Source organism: Sorex araneus, chromosome 5, assembly GCF_027595985.1.
Source record: "Sorex araneus isolate mSorAra2 chromosome 5, mSorAra2.pri, whole genome shotgun sequence".
Lineage (NCBI taxonomy): Eukaryota > Metazoa > Chordata > Mammalia > Eulipotyphla > Soricidae > Sorex > Sorex araneus.
This window is the reverse complement of record NC_073306.1, coordinates 86,072,028-86,099,101: the sequence shown is the minus strand read 5'-3', so window position 1 is coordinate 86,099,101 and position 27,074 is coordinate 86,072,028. Positions and strand designations below refer to the sequence as shown.

General features: G+C 50.2%; 3 protein-coding genes across 8 annotated transcripts; all 3 read left to right on the top strand.

The window, feature by feature from the left end:
* S100A1 (S100 calcium binding protein A1) lies at positions 1-4,875 on the top strand. Its single transcript, XM_004619236.2, has 3 exons — positions 1-107; positions 1,621-1,772; positions 4,586-4,875. The coding sequence occupies exons 2-3, from the start codon at positions 1,632-1,634 to the stop codon at positions 4,727-4,729; spliced, it is 285 nt and encodes a 94-aa protein (XP_004619293.1). The 5' UTR covers positions 1-107; positions 1,621-1,631; the 3' UTR covers positions 4,730-4,875.
* A 1,476-nt stretch (positions 4,876-6,351) lies between these two features.
* CHTOP (chromatin target of PRMT1) lies at positions 6,352-14,782 on the top strand. 6 transcript variants are annotated; one of them, XM_012935156.2, is made up of 7 exons: positions 6,354-6,638; positions 6,761-6,842; positions 8,098-8,251; positions 8,824-8,907; positions 10,659-10,845; positions 11,619-11,756; positions 13,627-14,782. In XM_012935156.2, the coding sequence occupies exons 2-7, from the start codon at positions 6,778-6,780 to the stop codon at positions 13,830-13,832; spliced, it is 834 nt and encodes a 277-aa protein (XP_012790610.1). In that variant the 5' UTR covers positions 6,354-6,638; positions 6,761-6,777; the 3' UTR covers positions 13,833-14,782. The 6 variants fall into 6 exon arrangements, with proteins under 6 accessions (XP_054995803.1, XP_012790610.1, XP_054995802.1 ...); XM_004619238.2 differs by lacking the exon at positions 8,824-8,907 and having other exon boundaries at positions 6,357-6,638; positions 10,662-10,845; XM_004619237.2 differs by lacking the exon at positions 8,824-8,907 and having other exon boundaries at positions 6,357-6,638.
* Positions 14,783-25,001: 10,219 nt separating this feature from the next.
* SNAPIN (SNAP associated protein) lies at positions 25,002-27,071 on the top strand. The gene is made up of 4 exons (XM_055139829.1): positions 25,002-25,175; positions 25,567-25,613; positions 25,740-25,858; positions 26,243-27,071. Exons 1-4 carry the CDS (start codon positions 25,033-25,035, stop codon positions 26,342-26,344), a joined length of 411 nt encoding a protein of 136 aa, XP_054995804.1. The 5' UTR covers positions 25,002-25,032; the 3' UTR covers positions 26,345-27,071.
* The last annotated feature ends 3 nt before the right edge of the window (positions 27,072-27,074 follow it).

The window sequence follows — 27,074 nt, the reverse complement described above, 5'->3', positions numbered from 1 at the left end:
GTGGGGTTGGCCGGGAAGGACACTAAAGGCAGGGCTCCCCACACAGCTGGCAGCCACATTTGCAGCCTGTCTGTCTGTCTGTCCAGAACCTGCTCGCGCCTCTGTCGGTGAGTGTCCCGCCTGCCCTGGCCAGCTCGGGAGAAAGGAAGCCCAGAGAGTGGACGGTGGTACTGTCCTTGGCACCACTGAGTGTCCAGGAGGGGCCTGGGGGTTGCCTTTTAGGATTTGGGGGGGAACAGGAAGGGAAGGGGGTGCAGCAGGTGCGTGAAGGTCAGAAGGAAGCAGTGAGGAATCCAGCCCCAAGATTCCAGGAGACCAGGCATCCCCCCAGAGACCCCCAGGGGCCTCCTGCATTGCCCTGGGCATGGAGCCTGGCCAGTGGGAAATGAGACAGAACAGCTGCCTCTGCCCCCTCTCCTAGCCATGTCTCCCTATCCTCCTGCTGGCCCCTGGGGGTGCAGAGCCCAGGCCAGGGAGGATGATATGAAGAATGGGCAGTTGAGTGTCGGGCCCTGCCACCCCCAACTCCCCTCCATGTGGCTGTCATCTCGACCTTCTCCTTTGCCCGGCCCCCTCCTCCCCTGGTTCAGTTCCTGACTTCAGTCCACAGCCCCCTGCCCAGATCCAGCCCCAGTGCCCTGTTGGTGGGGCTCCTGGTAACTAGCCAAGGTCTGAGCTCACCTCCCCCGGGGCCTCTTATCCCCCTCCATCAACCCAGCTCAAGTTCCAGCTCCCCCCGTCTCTGTGACAACCGCATCCCCTGTCCCAGTTCAGGTGACACTGACAAGGGCCCCATTGAGGAGTGGGATGATATCTGATCAGGGCCCATTGTCTGGTCCCTCAGACTGGGGAAAGATGGGGACACCTGAGCCGAGATACCTGACCGTCCCCCACCCCAACTTCTCACCTTCCTCTCCCAGTACCTGAAGGCAGAGGCGCCCATGCACTCGGCCTTGCCTCCCCCATCACCCACTCTGAACCCCCCCGGCCCACCTTCTCTGAGCTGTGCCAGGGACACGATGTTGGGGACTGTCCCCTCCCTGGGTGCCGGACATTCCTCCCTCTGTCCCTGCCACCCCCGATGCTGAGAAGGGCTGATTCTGCAGGGCTAGAAGAGCAGACAAACAAGAGCGAGGGAGGCCCCGGAGAAGCCCAGGGCAGAACAAAGCCGAGGGGCCCAAAGCACCCCCAACCAGCTGCCACTGCCACCCCAGGAAAGACCACCCGCTGGGCTGCTGGGGCAGAAACCGCCCCCTCGCTAAAGGTGGGCACAGGATCAGGGCAACCAAGAAGAGCCCGGCTCACACCAACAGCAGGCAAGGGCTGGGGTAAAAATAGAGTCCCAGAGAGCCTGGCTGGTCCTGTGACCTGCAGCATGCCCCACCCTCCTTGCTGTTCCCCACCAGCCGGTGGCAGCAGCTCCACCTCCAGGCCCAGGCCCTGCCACCCTCTGGCTGGGGCTGGATGGGGACACATTCCAGATGGGGTCTGGAATCAGGTCTGTTTGGGTAAAGGCTCAGGGAAGGACAGACGGCCCTCCGCTTCCAAGCCACAGCCTGGTGGGTGGCGGGGCTCGTGCTCGGGCTGGCGACTAGCTCACAGTCTGGTGATGGTGGACAGGTGACCGCACTATGAGCTCTGACCTGGAGACGGCCATGGAGACCCTCATCAGCGTATTCCACACACACTCCGGCAAGGAGGGGGACAAGTACAAGCTGAGCAAGAAGGAGCTGAAGGAGCTGCTGCAGAGCGAGTTCTCAGGCTTCCTGGAAGTGAGCGTGGTGGGCAGGGGCCGGGGGTGCGGGAGGGCCACCCAGCCTCCTGGCTTTTTCCCGGCTCCCTTCTCCTTTGCCCTGATGGCCTGCCCTGCCGAGAGCAAGGCCCAAGGGAAAATCTGCGACTGGCCAGTAAAACAAGCACAGCAGGCCCTAACCGAGGTGACCAGAGGACAGAGGGGTGTGGGCTTCTCCAGGGCGACAGTTAGTCCCGTCTCCCCTCTCATCAGGGTCCAAGGAGAGTCTTGTAAGAGAATTCACTTAATCACACTAAAGATATCTTTACGCGGGAAGCAAGATGTGATTATTAACATCAAGACAGACTGCAACTACGCAATCGCCTGAAACTGCGGCCCAGAGCAGGGGTACAGAGCAATTTTTTTATAAGAGTTTTTCTGGCAGGGGGCTGGAGCAATAGCACAGCGGGTAGGGCATTTGCCTTGCACGCGGCCGACCCAGGTTCGATTCCCAGCATCCCATATGGTCCCCTGAGCACCGCCAGGGGTGATTCCTGAGTGCAGAGCCAGGAATAACCCCTGTGCATTGCCAGGTATGACCCCCAAAAAAAAAAAGAGTTTTTCTGGCAATCATGCCAATGGTGAAACAAAGAGAAAGGCACAAGAATGAAGTTTTCCAATTGAGTTGCATAGTGACAATACACTGAGGGATGCTGAAGTAGGAGGGGCACAATAAGAGACCTCCAAGGGGTCTTTGTTGCTGGGAATCTTTGTGGTGGGTACATTGTTTCAGGTCCCTAGCACTGCACTGTAGCACTGTTGTCCCATTGTTCATTGATTTGTTCCAGCAGGAACCAGTAAGGTCTCCATTCTGAGACTTGTTGTTACTGTTTTTGGCATATCAAATACACCACGCACGGGTAGCTTGCCAGGCTCTGCCGTGCCAGTGGGATACTCTCAGTAGCTTGCAGGCTCTCCAAGAGGGATGGAGGAATCGAACCCCGGTTGGCCGCATGCAAGGCAAAACACCTTACCCACTGTGCTACAGCTCCAGTCCTTCAGGTCCCGTAAAGACAATTATTAATTTACTGTTTGTTTCATTGGTCCCACTTCCTTCTCCACCTCCATAACAGGTGGATTTGGGTCGTTCTGAATTGTTCTGTGCATTGTTCTGTTCTGCTTCATGATTTATGCCTATTCATCTCTGCCCAGTTCCCAGAACAGGTCACTGAGAGCTCCCACCTTTGACTGCCTCCCTGGTTTCCTGGTGGTTAGCTTCCTGCTCACGTTTCTACCTTTCCCATCACTATAATCATGATTTAAGACATCAAATGAAGGCATTTATTATTTATTTATTTATTTATTTATTTATTTTTGCTTTTTGGGTGACACCCAGCGATGCTCAGGAATTACTCCTGGGGGGACTACATGGGATGCCGGGGATCGAACCCAAGTTGGCTATGTGCAAGGCAATGCCCTACCTGCTGTACTATTGCTCCGGCCCCAAGAAGGCACTTCTTAATTCAAAGCACACAGGGAAAGCAGAGCAAATCTGCAATTTAGCCCTTAGCTATCAAAGACAACTTCAGGTTGGTACTTCCCGGAACAGAAGCATGGCAGCAAGAATGTGATGCATACATGTGAGGTTTTTGGGAATTCTTGTGCTGTTTTGTAGGCCACATCCAGCAGTGCTGGGTGGGGCAGGGGTGGGTGCAGCTCAGCTCATCCTGGGGATCAAACCTGATCCTCCTGCACACAAAGAGGCCCATGGAGCCAGTGCTCCGGTTGCCTATGCACCAGGTTTCATTTTTTTGTGGCAACACCCAGCACTGCTCAGGGTTCTCCTGATTCAGTGCTCACTCACTAAAGTGTTTGGAGGACTATGGGTACTGGGACTAGAATCCAGGGCTTCCCACGTCCAAGAGAAGTGCTGTACTCCTGAGAGTCACATCCCCAAAGGAGAGGCCAGCACAGAGTGTTTAAACTTTGAGGTTTCCTTGGGCTTGGGTTCAAATTTTGACCCTGTAACATTCTACTGTCTACGACTTTGCATACATATCTAACCACTAAATTTCTATTTCTTCTCCAAAATAAAAACAACGAAACCTTGGGTTGGAGAGATAGGATAATGGGTAGAGCACTGGCCTTGCACACAGCCAAACCAGGTTCAATCCCTGGCGTCCCATATGGTCCCTTGAGCCCACCAGCAGTCATTCCTGAGTACAGAGTCAGGAGTAACCTCTGAGTGCCGCCTCGTGTGGTCCTCCTCCCTCCCAAAAGAGAATACTGAAACCACCTCATACGATGTGCCTTAGAAATAACTCAGAAAGGATTGTCAAGCTCCTAGTGCAGATCAAAGGGCACTGCATGATCTGCTGAGCACCAACCCAACGGGAGCCCTGGTCTAGCACTGCCGGGTGTGGCCTCAAAAAACAAAAGAACCAAATTTCCTGGGGCTGGAGAGAGCTCAACAGGCTGGAGTGCACGTGCTTTGCCTGCAGGAGACTCGGACTCCATTCCAGCACCAAGGAGGTTTCCCAGAGCACCACAAGGACTGACCCCTGAGCACAGAGCCAGGCGTAGCCCCTGACAACCACCAGGTGTTTTGAAACAAAAACAAAACACAAGAATGTCTGGTATGGTGCTTGGTACATTGTGGTAACTTCATTGCTACCTGCACTCAGCTTACTCCTAGGGCGTCAGTGTTAGTTTTGAGGTGTCAGCGGCGAGTCCCCAAGTCAGAAATAATTCTCCCTCTTGTTCATAGTCGCCTGCTTCTCCCCAGCCAAGCACAATCCCCCACCCCGGACTCAGTGCTCACCCTCAACCCCCCTCCATCTCCTGACTCCACAGGCCCAGAAGGACACAGAAACTGTGGACAAGCTGATGAAGGAACTCGATGAGAACGGAGATGGGGAGGTGGACTTCCAAGAGTATGTCACCTTTGTGGCTGCCCTCACAGTGGCCTGCAATGAATTCTTCTGGGAGAACAGCTGAGCGAACAGCCCTGAGCACCACGCCCTGTTCCCTGTCCTCACCCCTGCCCCCTCCCTGGCTCCCCTGCCCTCGTCCACCCGCCCACTGACACAGTACAGCGCCAGGCCTGCTCTCAGCATTCATTAAAGCTCATCTCTGCCACTCTAGCCACCGTGTCCTTTGGGGTCTGGAGGGCTGCTGGCCCCAGCTTAGCCTCCCCAGAGAGGATGGATGGGGAACTGGCTGACACCTTCCTACTAGGGGATACTCGGGCCTGAGAGGTAGGGTCAAGTGCTGGTGAGAGCCAAGGTCTCGGCTTTCAGTGAGAAAGCCAGAATTTTCCTCAACCTCCAAAGAATATTTACTGAGAGGCCCGAGCTATAGTACAGCAGATACAGGGTGCTTGCCTTACACACTGACAATCCAGGTTTGACCTGAGCACCTCCTGTGGTCCCTTGAGCACTGCCAGGTGTGGCCCAAAGATGAGAGAGAAAGACAGACAGACAGACACAGACAGACAGAGACAGAGGGAGAATATTTAGCAAAGAGGGGAATGTAGCAGAAAACAGTGCCAGTACCACACCAGAAAGTTAGTCCATCAAGGATCTCACACACACACACACACACACACACACACACACACACACACACACACACACACACACAGAGAGAGAGAGAGAGAGAGAGAGAGAAAGGCTCGCAGTGCAAGGTGAACGATTGAAGTTGTGCCCAGTCACTTGGCCCTCAAACAGGTGAGCCCTTCACTATGGCATAAAAAAAAAAAATGAAAACAACCAAACCCCACACATCAAGGCCCATAGAGACAGTATAGCAGGGAAGGTACCAGCTTTGCACACCAGCGACCCAGGTGCAATTTCTGACACCCCATATGATCCCCAAGTCCAGCCAGGAGTAATCCCTGAGGTCCAAGGGTTTGACCCAAACACCCTCCTCATACCAAGGAAGGGGAGGCCTGGGAAGGGGAGCCACGATGTAAAGGGACACCCAAACAAGGAAGTGTTGATCTTCAGACCAAGCTGGGGTGATGGCATGTGCGTGGGGGGAGATGGGGATGGGAGGGCGTGATGGTGTCCACATAGGAGTCAGAGAAATAGTACAAGGGGTGGCATACAGCCAACCCTGGTTCAATTTGTCATTTTATGTGGTTCCCTGAGCACCGCCAGGAGTAACCTCTGAGCATTGCTTGGTGTAGCCCCAAAACAAAAACACTTTATTTTTTTTGGGGGGGGGGCGGTCAGGGTAGGGGGAAGCACGGAGGGCAAGCCAACAAAGCAACAGGGCAGGCCTAGCTCAGCAAGAGCGCCGGTGTTAACCAGCAGGCCCCGGGGAACCGGGCGGAATTCGAGGTTGCACGGCAGCACGAGGACTTCAAACTGGGGCCCCCCGCCCTTAAAGAGCGGCCCAGACCACCCAGCCGCCGCGCCTCCAACGAGAAGCGCCCGCACCACGAGGAGGCTGGTCACACCCACCAGGGGCGTGGCTAGTCGTGACGCCCAGCGCGGAGCCACGCCCCCTCTCGCACGCCTCCGGCCCGGCTCCCGCGCAGGCGCCACACGACTCTCCCCGCGAGAGCGGAGCTACGGCTGATGTCATGACGCCGACGCCATTTTAGCCGGTCCCAGTCCGCACCGGGGCGTGGCGGCCATTTTGTTTTGGACGGCGAGCGGGAGTTGGCGGCCGCGGCTGTCGTGGGCCTGACGAGAGGCAGAAGAAGGCAGCCAGGCGGAGCGGCCGAGCAGGCAGGCATCAGCCCGCGACCACGAACTCACTCAGCAGTCTAGCGCTCGCGCCTCTGACCAACCGCCCACCGGGGACCCCGCCAGCGCCACTTGGGGTTCGGCCGGCCCCGGCCCGCCTGCCGCAGCCGTGGTGGCCGCCGTGGGAGGAGCACTGGCGTCCGTGCCCTTCGGTGCGTTGTGCGGGGAGGAGGCGGGGGCCGGGCTCGGGGAGCGGACGGCGCCGGGGCGGGGACGCTGGGGCGGAACATGGCGGCAGCGGGCGCGCGGCTCTGACGGGCCCCCTCGTTGGCAGGTTTTCGGGACCTGAAGATGGCCGCGCAGTCGGCGCCGAAAGTCGTGCTAAAAAGCACCACCAAGATGTCGCTGAACGAGCGGTGAGGCAGCCAACAGCAACTCCAGCGCGTTCCCAAGAGAGCGGCCCCTAACGCGGCCCTGGGGGCCACTGCCCACACGCGCGTTAAGTAGATACGGCAGGAGGCCACAGACCTCTGTCCGGGGGTCTCGGACCCGGCGGGCGGTCGTGTGCAAGCCCCTTTCCGGTAGCTCTAATGTCACTGAGAGGCTTGCCTGGTGGGGAGTATTGTAAAGGACGCCTCTCACTCCCTCCCTCTCTCCACGCCCTTCACACCGAGCGGGGTGACGCAGCGCGGTAGCATGTGGCCCTGGCTGCAGGAGGCTTGCTGCCCAGTCCGAGGCCGGCGAGGGCGCCCGGCCTGTAAGAGGCAGGCAGCAAGCCGTGACCATGTCCGAAGGCCCCGGAATGGCCTTCTGGGGCCTTGTAAGAGGCACTTGCTTTGCTCCATTTCACTTTCTTCCCCGTCTGCTTTTAGTTTGTTTTGTTTCGGAGTCTCTCACAGTTTAAATGTGCTCTTCCGTCCCGGTAGGTTTAGCTCGACAGGAATAGAAAAGTGTCTTCCCACGCTCTTCAGCGATCAGACTTCTTCCGAAGCAGTCACTTGAACTCAGAGCATGGAATCACGAGACTAAGAAGGAGTTGTGGTTTTTAAAGGCAGTGTCTGACACTTGGTCATTGAGTGCCTTTGACCATTAATTTTATTTGTGTTAGACTAAAGAGATTTTATGTAATGTTCATTTTGCCTTTTCTGAACCATTTGTACTTAAATATCTTCAGATATACCCTCATCACCTCTGTTTGCATATTGAGTGAATGAGAAAATCTGTGATCTGAGAAAATGCGATACACCCCCATAATTTTTATGGGTGTATTGTTTTTATGGGCTAGTTGTGTATGCCCTTAAAAGGCACCTGCAGTTCCCCCAAGGTTTTGGCTTTCTCTGTCTGTCTCTAAAGCTACATCTTCTGTCTCTTGTCATCATATCTGCTTACTGCGTGTTTTTCATACTTTCCACTTTTCTAAAAGCCCTTACCTGAGCCCTCGTTATCACCTTTGATTGAATGTGCTACACTTAGCTGCATTTCTAAGTTTCTGATTCTTGCAAGCTTGTGGAAGCAGAGGAGTATTTAACCCACATCAGCCTTGGTCTAAGTGTACCACTTTACTTAAAGTTCGTGGGATCTGGAGCTCCTGGTCTAGCAAGCCATGAAAATGCCAATAAATGTTTTGTAATAAAGCTTTTATTTAAACATCCATTTTGTTCGACCTTGAAGCTTTACTAATATGCTGAAGAACAAACAGCCGATGCCAGTGAATATTCGGGCTTCGATGCAGCAACAACAGCAGCTAGCCAGTGCCAGAAACAGAAGACTGGCCCAGCAGATGGAGAATAGACCCTCTGTCCAGGCAGCTTTAAAACTGAAGCAGGTGAGAGAATGGGTCTTAATGCTCCAGGCGCAGCTGGTGAGCACTCTCAGGCAGTCCAGAGGCTGCCAGGACGTGATGGATGATTACAAGGTGACTCAGGGCAAAAGCTGAAACTTCTCTGGAGGAAAGAGTTCAGAGAATTCCATTTTAGCAGGTACCAATGTGTAATTTTGTTCTTTCTTTTGTAGACAATTTGCCATCAGTATGGTTGCTTCAATGACTATTGATCAGTCTTGTTTTTTGTCTTATGCCCTTAATGTAGATTCCTTGGCTTTTTGTCACACGAACAATCAATTTTTGTTTTAGATGATGGACAAGAGTCTCTCATTCCCCCATATTGAGAGGCAAGTTAGGGAAATGTATTCTTCCCCTAGTGTTAGGAACTGCTAAAGGTCAGTCAAAGGTGTGTGGTGCTAAGGTGGTAGTGCAGGGCGCCTTACCTCCACAGCACCTAGAGTGTTTACAGCAGATACAGTCGTGGAGTAATTAAGAATTAATGGGGTTTCTTTTGAATTTCCAGTAAGAGAATCCTATTCAGACCTGAAATAAAACCTGCTCTTTATTATTCATAGACATTATTTTCAAGTCCGGACAATGGCTGTGGAAGGATATGTCCAAGCTGTGGCTGGGCGTCTGGAGGGCAGTGCCATGCAACTGTAAGGACTGACTGGTAGCACTGCATGGCTATGCATAAATTTAGCAGTTAAATAGAGCACCCTCCCCTCCACCCTGAACCACTGGGCTCAATTACCAAAAATAAACATGGTCCTTCTGCTTCAGCTCTCTTAAGCCCTTGGGAAGACTGGAGTTGTCCCTGACTCAGGAAAGCAATAAAAGTTGCCACCATTTTCCAGAAGTAAATATTAAAAGTTGCTAATAAGTCTAAGTTTTCAGTATGTGCTGGTGGGCCAGGGCTATAGCTCAGGTAGAGTGTGTACTTTGCGTATAAGATCTGGATTCAGTTTTTGGCACTGCAAAAATTAAACTGCAGAAAGCACCCTGTAGAGCAGCGCTGTCCTATAAGAATTCTAGTGATGAAGATCTGCTCTCCAGTCTCTTCAATAGACCAATAGACTATTATGACTAGTGTGATTGAGCAACTTTTTAAAATTAGTTGTCAGTGGTTAGCAACTCCTTTTAGAACAGCACAGTTCTAGAGTAAAACAAATGAAGAGTTGACATCTTCATGCTTCCTGTCAGTGCTAACATTCATGAAATTAAGGATTGAGAAAGGAAAAGAACTTCAGAGCACTGCATTCTCCCCTCAGAGCTCAGATACTCTTGAGGGACGGTACGTGTATTGGACTTCTGGCATGAAGTCCTATACCTACCTTGTATGCTATCAGGGAAGTGATTTTAACAGACTCTGGTTAAACCCCAGGTCATAATGCTAAGGTAAGAAGCAGTTTCTGGTTTGATTCTAAAATAACTCTAGCCTTTATCAGCTTTAAGGGAAAAATTTTATGTAGTTGCTTTTGGTGAAGCCTGAAGACAATCTTTTTCTTGTTGACTATAGTAGAATAGGTTTGCTGGAGTTTTCAAGACCACATGATCTCCTTTTCTTTTGAAGGAGTTTAATTCACTGAGATGTGGTCTTCCTAATTTCTCTTGGAGATTCTTGAAAATCCTATCTCCTATCTACAATGTGGTCCTTTTTTTTTTTTTTTTTTTTTTAAATCATAGGTCACCTGTCTTTGTTCATTTGGCTCTCTGGAGATATTTGGAGATTCAATAATTTTGAATTAAAGGGCATACTGGCTTAATGAAGCTGTTTGCAAGTGTAGACATAGCTGTGTTAAGAAATGTAAGGGAAGGAGGTTTGACTTTTTTGTGTTTATTTACATCTTAAGGTAAAAAATGGACCGACTGGAGATAGATGCTCAAAGGAAAAATGGAGCACACTGGCCTCTTTGACTGAGAGATCAAATCTTGTTCTTAAGTCACAAGAAATCAAATGAACTTATAATTTAAATTTTTCCCAGAGTGTGATGAACTTCTATGGTGTTTGAGTAAGCTTTTGAAGACAGTGGTAGTCCTGGGGCAGGTATGAATCAAGTCACAACCTTGTCAACCTATTGTTGAAAAACAGAATCCTGTAAAGTGTTCTTACTAAAATTTAAACTCCAAGTAATGGTATACAGCTTCTGTAGATAAATTAGTGAGGTCGTTTGTGTGATGCCAATTTTATGATACCATACTCAATCTGCTTAGAAATTGTGGATCAGAAATCTGCTTTATACCATACACTAAGGCAGAGGCTTGCTTCTGGTTTGGGATCCTTGCTCGCCCATAGCAGGTATCTCCCTCCACACAAACCTCTCACTTGCTTCTTTTTCCCTGCACTTTGAGTTGCCAAATCCCATGGATTGCTTTTTTGATCTCAATCCCCCAACACCTTTTCTTCCAGAAGAGCTTAAAGCAGCGCCTGGGTAAGAGTAACATCCAGGCACGGTTAGGCCGACCCATAGGGTCCCTGGCCAGGGGAGCAATCGGAGGACGAGGCCTGCCCATAATCCAGAGAGGCTTGCCCAGAGGAGGACTGCGTGGGGGACGTGCCTCAAGAACCCTACTTAGGGGCGGGATATCGCTCCGAGGTCAGTGCTGTTACTGCTAATCATTGGGCCCTTACCCTTCCTTTTCTCTTGGGCTGCTTTTGGATACATTTTTTTAACATCTTAAAGGCTGAATTTGTATTAATATAATAACTTTTGAAATCACATATTTTTAGTAGTGCTGCATGTCTTTATCGATACCATTCCTTTTCTTACAATGTTCAATGGTGAGAGACTGACCTGCATAACCACAGGTAATTCATGTCGTCTCCATTCCATTTTAAAACATGCTGCTGCTTGAATTAAAGTACATTCAAGTTCTAGAATTGAAGACCTGTATGGGTCTTTTGACCTATATCTGAACTTACTATTCTAGTGCTATGAAATGCTTGCATTACTGAAAAAATGAGAGGGCAAGTTGATTCTTAACACTTGGCTATATGTTACATTTTGGGCCCTATTAGCCTGTTTCTTGTATGATTCTTAATCTTTTCAAGAATGTGTTGAGAGCAGGACTCATTTGTTGCATTTTAAATCTTCCATAATGCTAGGTACCTTTGTGATTGTTCATTAGGATTTATTAAGTATACTTACTAATTAACTTAACTCCCAGCTTCTTGTTAAAAAAATGGATTTGTGGTTAGACTTGTTGATTGAATTAAGAGCAGCTTAATCTACCCACTCTTGTGCAACTTGCCCCACCCAACCTAAAACTTAACTGAATTAACTCATTTAACCCTCACGCCTGCCTTTGGTTGGAATCTACTGTGTCTCTTGGATTTACCTGCATATACATTGTATGCCTCCTCTCCAAGGTCAAAACCTGCTCCGAGGTGGACGAGCCGTAGCTCCCCGAATGGGCTTAAGAAGAGGTGGTGTTCGAGGTCGTGGAGGTCCTGGGAGAGGGGGCCTAGGGCGTGGAGCTATGGGTCGTGGCGGACTCGGTGGTAGAGGTTAGTCAGCTCCCAACTTCAGAGAATAGCTCCCCTTTTATTTCTCTTCCTTCAAAACTCAGAGCCACTTTTCTGCACAGCTTCAAATCATATCATAGGCAAGCTTATTTGTTTGTCTTGTTTTGTTTTTTGAAACAGGCTTATTTTCAAAATTCACATGCTAGTTGTATGATGGGTTTTCCATGAACTAATGATGGGTATATGTTACAGAGCCAAATTATATGCCATCTCCCTTCAGGCTCTCTCAAATTTAAATTGTATTTTTAAAATGATAATATGCTTGTTTGGGGATTATGTCTTCCTGTCCCTGCCTGCCACCATGCAGCACACACCATAGCATAGAACCCTACTTTGAGACTAAGCATAAGGCGGGGGAGGGGGTGCAAAATGAAACAGAGGGTAATGAGATTTGGTGTGGGACATCTAGTAAATTAAGGATGAAGCTTGTTTCTCCTTATTTTTTTTCTTAATCCTTGGGGGGGGGGGGCAGTAGGGGTAGTGGCCATGCCTAGTGTTGCTCAGGCCTTACTCTTGACCAGGTGTCGTGAGGACCCTGTGGTGCTGGGGAATGGGACGGGGTCCAGCTGTGTGCAATGCTAGCGCCTTAACCCCCTGTACTGTCTCTCTCCCTCTCCAACCCTTAAACATTAATTCCTTTCATTTGATTTTGGGTTTTGGGCCACACCCTGCGGTGCTTGTTGTTTACTCCTAACTCTGCACTCAGGGATCACTCCTACTGGTTATCAGGAAGGCACGGAGTGCTGGGGATTGAACCCTGGGTCAGCCGCTTACAAGGCAAGCATCCTACCAGTTGTGCTACCTTTTGGCCCCCTCCCCATACTACTATTTTAATGAGGCTGGAAGATGGTTTTATGTCAGTTAACTGACCCCTTGCTGATCTCACCTTTGAAACTTAGTGATAGTTGTTTTGTGACCTCAAGACCCAGATTGGAAAAGAGATTGATGGTATTGCTGTTATTAAATGTCAAATCTCATGGGAATTTTCTGACTTAAGAGTTCAGTGGAAAATTCCTAACAACACTTTTCAGGGGCGAGAGGATTCTACCCTTAATAGCCCCAGTGCATATATTTGCTTTGATCCTTTTAAAATGTATGGTGGGTCTTCAATAACATATGGCCTTTGAAATTACAAGGGATGAAAACTAAAAAAAGGAAATTTGATGAGGGCTTGCTTTCCCTCCCATTCATTATATGTCACTTGGCCTAAGTGAAGCATAAGGTAGTTTGGATTTCAGGATGAAATAAGCCGTTTCCAAATTATCTTAGTTTCTAAGAGACATCACAGGGATGGGGGTAGTTTCACTTTAGAATGCTCGGGCTTATGTTATCAAGTGAATTGAAACCACCTCTCAGATAACCATAGTTGTTATAAAAGTGACTAGAATTGAAGATAGGAGTGGCTGGGACAACTTAAAATGTTTTTCCTCGTCTCTCTAAATTATTCTTGTGTTTAGCCACTCTACTCTTCTGGCAGGGACTAGACCTTATAAATTTGAGGAGATAACAGTTAATTTTCTACAACTGTATCTCCAAGAAAGCTTATTTTGAAAACTGTTGAGCATCACATTACTATAAATATTTTTATGTGAACTTAAATAATTTGTCCATTTCCCTTTAAGAGATTGAAATGTTCTTACGTGGCATTTAGATGAGCATGTAGTAAGGATTTCATTATGTGTGCTTTCCATGTGTTGCTTTCTACCTGGCGTGTTTCCTGTATTGCCAGATTCTCTGCCCTACCCTTCAGGCTTTCAGCTAGTCCCCCTTACGCTATGTTAAGGGGCTATTTGTCATGGGACCCACATTAAGCCTGCTAGTAACTATCTGCTTTTCTTTTTCCCTGTGCCAGGTCGGGGTATGATAGGTCGGGGAAGAGGGGGCTTTGGAGGCAGAGGTCGAGGCCGTGGCCGGGGAAGAAGCGCCCTGACTCGTCCTGTGCTAACCAAGGAGCAGCTGGACAACCAGTTGGATGCATACATGTCAAAAACGAAAGGACACCTGGATGCCGAGTTGGATGCCTACATGGCCCAGACAGATCCCGAAACCAATGATTGAAGCTTGCTGGCCTGTAGAGACTCTTGTTCAAGTCACCACATGTGTAAATAACAGCTGAGAAGAAACCCTGAATGATTCTGGAAGGACCGATTGATCACAACAGGCTGTGGACTTAAATTGCCACTAGTTTATATGCGTTTTGTGTGTTGTCTTTTTTTTTTTTTTAACTGTGCTGTTTGAACCCCCAACAACAACTTGGTTTTTTGCTTTATTTTATTTTTATTTTCCTTTCCCCAGATTTCTTTGGTTTTGACTGTTTAAGATATCCTCTTCCCACCTCTGCCACTTGAGGTGCGAGTGGGGGTTTCACTTGTCATATGCTCTGTCTGACATGTAACATACCCTCTGTCATCTCTGTGGTCCCAGAAAAAGCCCCAAAAAGAGCTTGGTGTTTCTAAAACCTAGGTTTCTAGGTTTCTCTTAGACATCATCTTGAAGAGTCTCTTATTTAGAAGCTGGAGCTCAATGTTGATAATTTTGGTGTAGGGAGTTTGGAAAACATTGATTCAGCTCCAGGAACTCATAATAACAGGCTATGAGTGGTTTTGGTTTGAGTTACTATCATGTCCACTGATAACTGCTGAGTCAAGTATGTGCACTTAGTACCATGGAGTAAGATTTTAGAAGCTTTCCTCTTGGTTTTGCCTTTTGTCCAAAGGGTTATGCAATCAAGTTAACTTATACCCGTAGTCAGGGGAAGCAGATAACTTCTGAAGGGAAAGGATGGTGAGGGGCTAGCCTGATGTTATTCTGCGGGGTTAGGAGCTACCATGCTGAAATGCTGTAATCCTATTTATCCCAAACCAATCTTGGACTTCTCTGTTTATTGACTGTTTGATATATTTCCCTTGAAGGTTTAAGTTCAACCATACTCTCTGTGAACTGTTAAGTTTCAGTGGAATCTTGTATTTCTGGTTCATTATAACAAGAACTTGTTCTCTCAAATCCTGCCAGGAGTTTATTTATTGTGGCGTCTTCTGAAATGCCTTGGTAGCCTTAATATGTACCTTTGTAGTTGTGCAATGATCCAATGGGTGGAAAGAGAAATTACTTTGGGACAGAGCATGCCCACTTCAGTGTAAGTCCTACAAGAAAGCACTTTTCCCCCTTATCATACTTTTGTTCTCATTCCTGGAATTTGTGCGTGCTTGGTTGTGCTATTTGTCTGGGTAGTTCTTGTCTAGCTATTTGTCTTGCTAGCTCTAGTGTGATGCTAGAACATATGTTGGGTATTGGTGTCAGACCTGCCCTTGGTGCTTGCTCACAACTTGCTCTGTACCAGAGATCACACTATTGTGGTACCACATACTAGAACCATAGGGCACAAGCACACTTCGTTTGTGGGTAGCACTAGGGATCAAGCTCACGACATCTTGCCAGGCAAGTGCCTTTTGCCACTGCACCATCACCCAAAACCACCAGAAACACCACAAAAGGCGAGTTGTGCATTTGTCCTCCAAGCAGCCAAGCCCAGCTTGATTGCTGCAGTGCATATTGTTTCCCAAGTGAGGGTAGCCAGGAATAGCCCAAGTACTCTGGTGTGGCCCAGCCCTTTACTATTCTTCCACACCAACCCTACCCTCTGAAAAGGGAGTGAGATGTGAGATGCAGAATACAGGATTTTTAAATTATTTGCATATGGACCCAGTACCAAACTCTGGTACTGCATGTTTCCCCAAGTAAAGTTGGGTGTGGTCCTGGGAATCTCCCCATGCATAAATGGAGTGCCTTGGTAATCTGACATTGCAAAACCTGAGCAGCAGTGCATTCTGAAGTCTGGCATTGAGCTGTCGGCTCAGTTACCATAAAGGGCCCTAGGTGCCGCGAATATAGGACTTGGGGATGTGCATGTACGAGGTCTCTGGTACAGCAGGTATGATCCCTAGGGTAACCCCCAAGTGATAGCCCCTGGAACTTTATTGAAATGAATTTCCCAGATAATTGTGAAAAATCAAAGTGGGTAAAGGTGATCACATTAATCCTGTTATACTTTATACCACTGACATGAACCTACATTGCAGGCCACATCGAGTCAGCATTTGTATTCCTGCAACCCTTGAAGCCATAACTGCTCACTGGCCGTCCCCATGGCTTCCTTGTGTGCTGTGATCCTGTGTGAAAGGTGGTCATAAGTAGTACGGAACAGCTGTTCTGCAGTCAGTGCAGCTTGATCAAGGTGCTTTATGGTGTGGCAGTGTCCATAGCAGACCCTCAGATACACTGCACTGTGCTTATATGAATTGAGTTATTAATGAATTGGGGGTCCCCCTCAGGAGGTGCTGGAGAGCACCAGACTGCAATCCATGAGGGCTTTGTTGTGGAAGTCTGGAGGTCTCTGGGTAAATAGATACCCTGTCTGAAGATACGGCCAGGAATGTAGCGGAGGTCAGTAGAGCACTTGCCTTGTATATGTTAAGTCCTGGATTCCCATCCCCAGCACCACCATAGCACTGTAGCACTGTCAATTTGCTCGAGCAGGCACCAGTAACTTCTCCATTATGAGACTTGTTACTGTTTTTTTGGCATATCAGAGACGCCACGGATAGCTTGCCAGGCTGTGCCGTGCGGGCAAGATACTCTCAGTAGCTTGCTGGGCTCTCTGAAAGGGACGGAAGACCTGAACCCGGGTCGGCCGCATGCAGGACAAATGCCCCACCCGCTGTGCTATTGCTCCAGTCCAGCACCACCATAATCAGAAGGAAAGATACCTGGGCAAGACCTTGTGGAAGGGGGTGAGAGTGATAGGGCATTTGCCTTGTATGTGGCCCGCCCACATTCTATCTGGAACACCCCATTTGGTCCTCTGAAACCCCCAGGAGTGACCCCTAGTGAATAAGGAGAGGATCTTTTTTTCTTTAAAGGGGACGATTTTTAAGGCACAAATGGCCATAAAAGTTATTCTGTGGCCTGCTATCTCCAACCCGACACTGCCCCTCCATCCACTGAGGGAACTTTGGGGTCAGGGGTCCATTTTCTTGATTTTTTTTTTTTCCTTTTGGACCATACCTCACAAGTGCTCAGGGATCTGTTCTCAGGGATCACCCTTTTGTGGGCTTGTGGAGCCACATGTGGTTCTAAGGATCAAATCCAGTTCAACGGATACAAGGCAAATGCCCAGACCTCTAGTATCTCCTCTTTAATTTTTGTGGGGTTTTTGTTTTTGTTTTTGTTCTTTTGGGTCACACATGGGGATGCTCAGGAGTTTCTCCTAGCAGTACTTGTCCCCTTAATTTTCCCCTTTAATTTTTGTACCACAGTGTTGGACAGTGCTTGGGAGACTATGATGCTGAGGATGGAACCTGGACTTCCCGTATACAAAGCCTGTACTCTTAACTCCATGGGGCAGGAGCCTTTTGTTTGCTTTTGCTGCATATAACTATGTGTAGGGCTTATTCCTGGCTCTGTGCTCAGGGTCACTCCTGGCAGGGCTCAGAGGACCCTATGGGGTGCTGGAGATGGACTTTGAGTCAGCTGTGTGCAAGGCAAGCATGGTAACCACTGTGTTCTCCACAACCCCCAAAGAGTTTCCATCTTCAAATGCTTCAACTCTGGACTAAGAGAAGTGGGGGGACAAGAAACCAGGATTCTTTAATAGAAGGGGTGCTTCCCATGGTGCCAGGTACACCCAGATGAGCTTTCAGGTTGCTTTCCCTGCCCAGTTGCTTCCAGTGCCGTGTGAATCTCCTGGGACTCAGAGCTTGTGCTTTGTGCCAGAGGGCCTGCCCCACAGCCTCCAGATTCATCTCATGCCAGGGTTGTGAGCTCATACATGTGACTTTCTCCTGAGAAAATGTCGTCAGGATTAGGAGGTTACCAGTGAAGATGGGCACCAACGTCTTACCCGCCACATTTACCCACCTTACCCAGGACACTGCATCCTGTGTCCACCCCACCCTAGTGAAAGCACCATCCCCAACAGTGGGCATAAGGCACCCCCTCGTAATGAACTCTGCAGCCCCAATTTAGAATGTGCTCGGTTCTGAGGGGCTGGAGAGACACAAGAATTAAGGCACTGATTTGCACTGGTCTTACGCTGGTCTGCCCAGAACCCCCAGGCCTTCACTCTGAGCCTCACCAGGAGGGAGCTCTGAGCACAGTTGGGTGTGGCCCAAGATAAAAAGAAAGCACCAGGGACTGGAGCAATAGCACAGCGGGGAGGGCGTTTGCCTTGCACATGACCAACTGGGGTTTAATTCCCAGCACCCCATATTGGTCCCCTGAGCATCACCAGGAGTTATTCCTGAGTGCAGAGCCAGAGGTAACCCCTGTGCATCGCCGGGTGTGACCCACAAAGAAAAAAAAAATCAGAAAGCACCATCTCCTGCTGCTCTGCTTTTGCCCTGTCTCCCTACATGTAGTGTCGCAGTGCCTGACCTGGAGCACGGGATTCTTCCCTTCCCCAGACCCAGAGTATGGAAAGAACAAGGTCCTTAAAAAGTAGAGGCTGACTGAGAACAGGACTCCACACCCCGTTATCCCAAATGGCAGTACCTTGGCCCCTGCTCTACGCTCCCGAGCCCCATAGTTCCAGCAGCTAGGCAAGCAGCACCCAGACCAGCGAAGTGGCCAGGACCAAGAGAGAGGCCCTGGAAAGGAAGACAAAAGGGTTCAGAAGCTGTGCCTGGGAAGGGACAAGGTCCTGGACCAGTGCAAGGGACAAGGCACAAAGGGACAAGGCCTGGCCATTGTGCCTTCTCTACCATGGTCTGTCCCACTGTAGGCCCAGCCCCCCACTATCTCTCTGAGGCAGCATGGAAAGGAAGTGCAATGGGTGCCCCAGCTCTGAGGCCTCTAAGGACCCAGCTGCTGTTTCTCACCCAAAAAATACTCCCATGCTTGCATGGTTGCCAGGGACAAGCTATCCAGGGACACTCTTGTCCCAGGGACACCTTCCCCAGACAGCAGCCTCCAGCTTCTTGTTGGGCATCTTTCCTCTCCAGACACCTCCTGTTCTATCTCTGACTTTCAGCTGCAAGTCCCAGTGGGAGACATGGCTGGGCCCGCTGGCTGCCCTGTGGGTCTCCAAATGAGCTCCTCTCTGCTGTCAGGCTAGAGCCCCGAGCAACCCAGGGCTCAGAAGCAAGCAAGGCAAATTGAACTCTGGAGGTGAAGACTAAGGCCCAGGGGAGTCCAGGGACTTGTGATGGGGTCTGCAGCCTCCATTTCTGGGCTTCTGACCAAGGGGGCGGAGGTGGTGGGGGTCGAGGGACAGGAAGATTCCCATAAGGCCTCTCTAAGGTTCACTTGGGAAAAAAATAATAGGGGCCAGAGCAATAGTACAGCAGGTAGCGCTTTCCTCACACATGGCCACCCTGGGGTTCCATTCCTGTTATCTCCTCTCTCTCTCCCTCTCTATCTCTTCTCTCTCTCTCTCCCTCTCTCTCTCTCTCTCTCTCTTTCCCTCTCTCTCTCTCTCTCTCTCTCTCTCTAACACACACACACACACATACACACACACACACACACACACACACACACACACACACACACACCACGCGCGCCGCGCCAGACTCAGAGCCCTGTGTAAGAGCAGGGTAGGGATTTGCCCCAGCTCTGAAGCTTTGCCTTTCCTTTGCCCTGGGAAACTGGAGAGCAGAGCTGCAGGGGGGCCTGGAGGACAGCTGGACTCTCAGGCTTCCTGATGCCCGCGCCTTCCCAGCACCAGCCACGGCTGTCCCCTCCAGCGCCCCCACTGAGCAGCAGAGGCTGCCCAGGTCCTGGCCCCCCCAGACAGCACGTGCAGAACTTGCTATCCCTTCTTGTACTTGACAAACGCACAAAGAGGGAGACTGTCCAGCTCCCACCCACCTTGATCAAAGCCATCACCAGACACCATGCCACGTCCTAAAAGGGGCCCTTCAGGGACCCCCACCCCTTCCTCCTCACACTGGGCACTGGGCACGCTGAGCCTATGCCCCTTCAGCACTTCCTATTGGACCTGCCATGGACATGCTTGCAGGAAGCCAGCCAGGGCACACACAGGCTGGATGGGAAACTGAGGGCAGAGAGGTCTGGGAACTGACCCCTCACCAGCCTCGAGGGCACTGAGCACTGGTGAGCCACTGCTTCGTGCTATGGGTGCAAACAGGGAGGAGGGGCTTTACACAGAATGCTTCGTGCCAGGGGGCTTGGTGTCTGCTACAGATCCCAAGAATAAAGAACTGAATCAGCACCACTCTTGGCCTGTTACCAAATTTCAGGGTTTCTCCTCCATTCTTGCCCAGCCTTCCTTTCAGAGGTGACCAAGGACCCCAGAAAATATGGGTTCTCCACTCCCTTTCAGCATTTCTTTCCTCCAGCTGGGATTTCGGAGCACAGCTGGCCACGGAGCGGGAGAGCCGGGAAGATGCCGGCCCGGAGAGATAAGAGCTGACTCCCACAGCCTGGCGACGGAGGCGGTAACCGGAGCCACAGCAGAGCAGAAACACAAAGCAGGAGCTCCTGAGCAAAGCAGCCTTTGAAGTAGAATTCCCAGATAAGATATTTACACTAGAAATGATTTGTTGTTCGTCTGAAATTCCATTTACCTCGCCAGCGCCCAGGCCTTTGATTTGGTTTCTTTTCTTTTTTTCTTTTTTGATTGGTTTCTTTTCTGTCTGGCAGTCCTACTTTCCAGAGGTACCTGAAGGAGCTGTCACTTGACTCAGGGGCTGTCACCCCAGGAATGTCATCCTGACCAGGCAGAGTCCCCACCAGCATCAGCAGTGGCCATGCTTTGCATGGTGGTCCCTGAGAGCCTTCAGCCTCAACCATGGGAACCGTGCTCCTAGTAATCCCCCAGCCCCACCTTCTAGAAAAACCTTCAAAACCTTCCATTTGAAAAAAGAGAAAATTGGGGGGCTGGAGTGATAGCACAGTGGGTAGGGCGTTTGCCTTGTACATGGCCAACCTGGGTTCGATTCCCAGCATCCCATATGGTCCCCTGAGCGCTGCCAGGAGTAAGTCCTGAGGGCAGAGCCAGGAGTAACCCCTGAGCATCGCCAGGTGTGACCCAAAAAGCAAAAAAAAGAGAGAGAGGGGAAAAAAGAGAGAGAAATAAATAAATAAATAATTAAAAAGATAAAAACTCTTTTTGGGGAGAGAAAGGGCAGCTACAGCCAACAGTACTAAGGGGAGGACACAACATGGGGTGTTCTGGGGCTACTCCCAGCTCTCTGCTCGGGCCCCTCCCAGCAGTGTTTGGGGGATCTTGCAGTGCATATGCCCTGCCCACAACACCTCTCTCCAGCCCTCTGCTCCTTCCTAGATGGTGTGTTTCTAGGAATCTCTTGATAGAACTGAAGTTGGTGGGTCCCCACAGGTACCTTATGTGAGGCAGAGAGGAGAGAGATGGTCACTCTCTCCCAATCCACCTTTGCCACCAGCAGGGGACCGGCTGGGAAGGCTCTTCACAGGAAAGGAACCAGGCCTCAGTCTTACCTAGGACTTCCAGATCTTTGTCCTATTTCACAGAAAGGAATTTCAGGAGTAGAGGAGCAGTGAAGTAAAAGCAGATTTTATTTGGAGGTTTTTGAGAAAGGGAAGGAGGGAGAGAAAATAGGAGAGAGAATGCAGGCTTCTCCAAAAACAGAGAAAGCCCCAGTACACATCTCAAGAGGTGAGATGCAGGCAACACATGTGCTCAGGCACCACATGTGCTCACCCACGTAAGCTCAGGCAGCACATGGGCTCGGGAATATGCACTTGCCTCCTTTGCTCAAGGTGGCTTTTATTGGGTTTTTCCCAAGATACCCCACATGGGGCTTCTACTTACGTAAGAGTCCGCTGCTGGGCTGGTTGCCAAGGGGGTAAAGTTGGGAGTGGTCGATGGTCTTTGAACTTCTTTTCCTGGGCCTTTGTTCCTGCTGGAGCTTCTCTGGGAGGGGCATCCAGCCTTCTGTGGGTCTGTTGGTGCCAGGTCTTATCAGGGTCCTGAACTCACAAGGTGTGTTCTTTGCAGCACTGGGGCCATTGGTTTTATTATTTTTCAGGAATTCCATCTCCATGAGGGGAAGGGACCCTTCCTATCTACCTACCTACATCAGAACCAATTCATCATCATCATCAATCATCATCATCATCATCATCATCATCATCATCATCATCATCATCATCATCCTGTTGATCATCAAATTTCTTGAGCAGTTTCAGTAACATCTCCATTCGTCCTAGCCCTGAGATTTTAGAAGCCTCTCTTTACTCCTTCCCAATGGTGCCATATTAGAGGCTCTTTCAGGGTCAGGAGAATGAGACCCATCATTGTAACTGGTTTTGGTATATGAATATGCCATGGGAAGATTGTGAGGCTCTCCCATGTGGGCAGGAAACTCTTGGTAGCTTGCCAGGTTCTCCCAGAGGGAGAAGTAGGTTATAAGATGTCTTCCGGTAGCTTGGTTTTAAGTCTCTGGATGTTGACCATTGGGGGGATTACACGGTGCCAGGGGCAGTCCCTGGGTGTGACCTCCTAGCTACTGGAAAATGGGGTATCTGGGCGGAAGAGACCCAGTCCTGATCTGAGCAGGCTTGGAGGTCTCAGTCCCGGGTCTCACACACCTGGGTTCCTCTGCCAGTTCCTTCATGCGTGAGGATCATCTGAACATATGGAGAGGGGCCTTGAGCATGGCTGTGGCTAGGCACTGGAGGTCTTCGGCCATGGGAGCCCTGCTCAGGGCAGGGAGGGAAACTAAAGCCCACCGGCTCTGAGGGGCCCTGGGGAAGACAGCTCAGGGACAAGAGACTCAGAACCAATTAGCTTCTCAAATATAATCAGACAAACTTTTGTTTTTTAATTCTTATTTGTTTGTTAGTGGGCCACACCCAGGGTGTGTAGGGCCTACACCAGACTTGGTGATCAATGGTTGCTCCTCTGAGAGACTATGGAGTGCCAGGGATCGAACCAGGGCCTCGCATCCATTCTAGCCCTTTGAGTCAACCTGGAATCCAAATAGATTCTGTTCTGTTTTGCTTTCCTTTCCTTTGCGTTGGTGTTTTTTTTTTTTGTTTGTTTGTTTGCTTGCTTTTTGTTTGTTTGTTTGGGGGCCAAACCCTGTAGTGTCAGAACTTTTGAACTAGGATTTGACCTAGAGTTGGCAGGATGCAAGATAAGTGCCTTATCCCATGTACTATCTCTCCAAACGGCCCTCCCGCCTTTTTTTAACAGTAATTATCAGCAATCCTCAGGACTTTTTTTAAACATCGTTCCATACTATACAGATCAAACAACTTCCTTTTCTCATGTCCCCCAGGTAAAAAAACAGCAAAAGGGAAAAAACGCTAATCTACTGGGGACTAGAGAGATAGCACAGCGGGGAGGATGTTTGCCTTGCATGCGGCCGACCCAGGTTCTATTCCCAGCATCCCATATGGTCCCCTGAGCACTGCCAGGGGTAATTCCTGAGTGCAGAGCCAGGAGTAACCCCTGTGCATCGACCCAAAAAGCCAAAGAAAACCAAATAAACAAACAAAAAAACCCACTAATCTACTTATTTTTTATTTTCCTGGCTCTGTGCTCAGGGGTTACACTGGGTGGTGCTCAGGGGACTGACTATATGTGGTGGCCGGGATCTAATCCAGGTCAGCTGCGTGCAAGGCAACTGTCTTACCCACTATATTATCTCTCCAGCAAAGGGATAAAAACCTCTATTTTAAGACCAGAGAGATCTATTTTAGGACTGGAGAGAGAGATTGCCTTGCACGTGACTGACCCCTGTTGGATCACCGACACACAGAGTCCCCAAAGCACCGGTAGGAATGATCCTTGAACACAGAGCCAGGAGTAAGCCTTGACACTGCTGGCTGTGGCCCCAAACCAAACAAAAAGACCCTATATTTTATTTATATCTATTTGCTCTAGGTATGCAATATAAAGTGAAAAATATAATTTGTTACTTTTTGGGGTGAGAGGAGGAGGTTGGGCCACAGGCAGAGGTGCTCAGGGGTCATTCCAGCAGTGCTCAGGAACCATATGCAGTGACGAAGGACTGAACCTACATTCGTCGTATGAAATTTTAACACCCTACACACACACACACACACACACACACACACACACACACACACACACACACACACACACTCTTTCTCTCTGGCCCAATAAATGATTCCTTTTGTTTTAATAGTGGTGCTTAGGGGACCATGTGGTGCCAAGGAAGGAACCCAACCCCCAGCATGCAAAGTTGGCACTCCACACCATTGTGCTGTCTTCAGAAGCTACCTCACATATATCCTTCTGCATGTTTGATTTTTACTTAGCAAAATGTCTGCATTGTTAATCCATATCTGAGAATTTGTTGTAATTTCATTCTTTTGTAATAGTCATATACAGTTTTGATATATCTTAGGGCCATTAAATAATACTTTTGGGGGGCCGGAGCAATACTACAGCGGGTAGGGAATTTGCCTTGCACGCTGTTCAAACACACACACACACACACACACACACACACACACACACAAAATGGAATAAAAAAAAAAAGGAAAGCATGAACTCTCCTGCTGTGGTCTAGACACGCTGACAGCAGCACACCCATTCTCAGAACATCTTGGTACTGAGGCACCAGGGAAGTTGATGGCTGCAGAGACAGCTGTGAAGGGGGGATGAGAGGGGATAACAATACCTCAGCAAGCAACATCCCTCTACATTCTGCATTAAGGCTATGCTGTGGTTTTGGTAAGCTCTCAGACCCAAAAGTAGGGGTTTTTTGGTTGTTGGTTTTTGGTTTTTTGGGTTTTTTTTCTTTTTCTTCTTGGGTCACACCCGACGATACTCAGGGGTTACTCCTGGCTCTGCACTCAGGAATTACTCCTGGCGGTGCTCGGGGTCCATATGGGATGCTGGGATCAAAACCCAGCCAACCACGTGCAAGGCAAGCGCCCTCCCAGCTGTGCTTATTTCGCTCCGGTCCCAGCTGATTTTTTTTTTTTAATAAAGCTAACAAGGGGAAGGCGGTGGACAAGTGGGGACACACGCATTTTCACCTTTGGAGAATGTAAAACGTGTCCACCATTCCCTCGAAGTCTTTCTTCCAAAGCTACCAAGTCACGACCTAGAAAGAACTGCAGCTCCCAGGAGGCTCTAGGGTAGTTGTCTCCGCCTCCAAATCCTCGAACTACATTTCCCAGAATTCTCAGGAACCGGGACGTCGCCGCGATTTCCCGAGCGCCCCCTCGCGGCGCACGCCGACGGCGTCTCCGTTCCCGACGGCCCTCGCGGCGGTGCGTGATGGCGGGGGCTGGTTCCGCCGCCGTGTCTGGAGCGGGGACCCCGGTGGCGGGGCCCGCAGGCCGCGACTTGTTCGCCGAGGGGCTCCTGGAGTTCTTGCGGCCGGCCGTACAGCAGCTCGACTCTCACGTGCACGCCGTCAGGTGCCCGAGGGGAGTCACCGGGGGGCCGCGGGGGGTGACCGAAAACGAACTGGGGGACTCAGTTTTTCCGTCTGTGTTTGGGGATGGGGGAGGGGGGCGGCTCCGACCTCCAGGAGCTCCTGGGAAGCCGTCGGTGTCGCGAGCGCCACTGCCAGTTGGACACTAGTATTTTGTGGGGTTTTGTTTTGTTTTCTTTTTTTTTTGCTTTTTGGGTCACACCTGGTGATGCACAGGGGTTACTCCTGGCTCTGCACTCAGGAATCACTCCTGACGGTGCTCAGGGGACCATATGGGATGCTGGGGATCGAACCCGGGTCGGCCGCGTGCGAGGCAAACCCGCTGTACTGGCGCTCCGGCCCCGAGACGCTGTAGTCCTTGTGTCTCTTTGCAGAGAGAGCCAGGTGGAGCTTCGGGAACAAATTGACAACCTGGCCACCGGTGAGTGAGCCGTGCCCGCGCGCCGGCTGCCGGGTGGGGCTCTCCCCTTGCTCCCCGCAGCTCGCCGGAGGGTCCTGGTGACTGAGCCCAGGTGGGATCGAGCCTCACCTTATTTCCACCTCCCAGAGCTCTGCCGCATCAATGAGGATCAGAAGGTGGCCCTGGATCTCGATCCCTACGTGAAGAAGCTTCTCAATGCCCGGCGTCGAGTCGTCTTGGTCAACAACATTTTGCAGAACGCCCAGGTAGGGGAACGTGCCACCCTCACCAATACACCCATGCCATGTTTAAAGGCTGTGACTTCAGAGACTTGGTATCAAGTCTCCCAAACATGCTTGAGATTACCGTGATTTGGGGAATCAAATAGTGTCAGTTCTAACAGAACATACTGTACTTATTAATACTAAGTGGCTGGCTTTTTGGTGGTGCCGGGAGGAACCCAGGGCCTCACACCTACAAGGCAGTTGCTTTGCTCAGCCATCTCCCCTGACACCCCCCCCACTCCCCTCTACTCCCCGTGGCTGTAGTGTTTCCTGTTCAGTTCTGAGAAGCTTGACTCTGTTACAGACCCGAGTTAAAATATTTCCCAGCACAAGGCAATTTAGGAGATTACAAATCTTGTTTTGTAGGAACGGCTGAGGAGGCTAAACCACAGTGTTGCCAAGGAAACCGCTCGTAGGAGGGCGATGCTGGACTCAGGAGTTTACCCCCCTGGCTCCCCAAGCAAGTAAGCAGTCAGAAGATGGCCCAGAGCCTCAGAATAGCACAAGTCCTAATCCTCCGCTGCCTGATGAACAGTTCCTGGACACGCTGCCTTGGGGCATTGTGGGAAGCCTGTAGTTGCACAAAGCACTGGAATCTTACGCCCAGACCTGTGCGCACAGGACTTTAGATCTGGACCCTCACAGCTCGTTTCCTCCCAGAATGAGTGCAAGCCTCTTTCGTTTTTTGCGATGGGAGCTCAATCCAAGCATTGCACAGGTCTGGAGCCAGTCTGGCCAGTTCAGTGCTCAAGTTTGAGGACCACCAGGGCCACACCCAGCAGTGTTCAGTAGGGACCACGTGGTGTAGATTTCCAAAAGTTCAGTCCAGTGGCTGCAGAGCAGGCACCCCGACCACTGTGCTGTTCTTGGCCCCACACTTGATCTTTCCTAGAGGTATCTACTGGTGGCCCCTGTAGGTCCCCCACCTTCTGGCCGCTAACCAGCAGGGGTTCCTTCCATTACTCGCCTAGTGATTCACACCATGGCTGCATGTTCTCTTCCTGTAACTTCACTTTTGTTTGCACTGAGGTTTTGGAAGAGCGAGCAGGCAGGTAAATATTTTGGATGTGCTCGGGATTGAACATCCACCCTCCCGCCCCCTCCACTTATGTGGTCGCACTGGCTCAAGTACAGCAGCAGTGTTGCTCAAACCATTTAATTCAATAAATGCTTTAAACTGTGTTAGTTTACTCCAGAT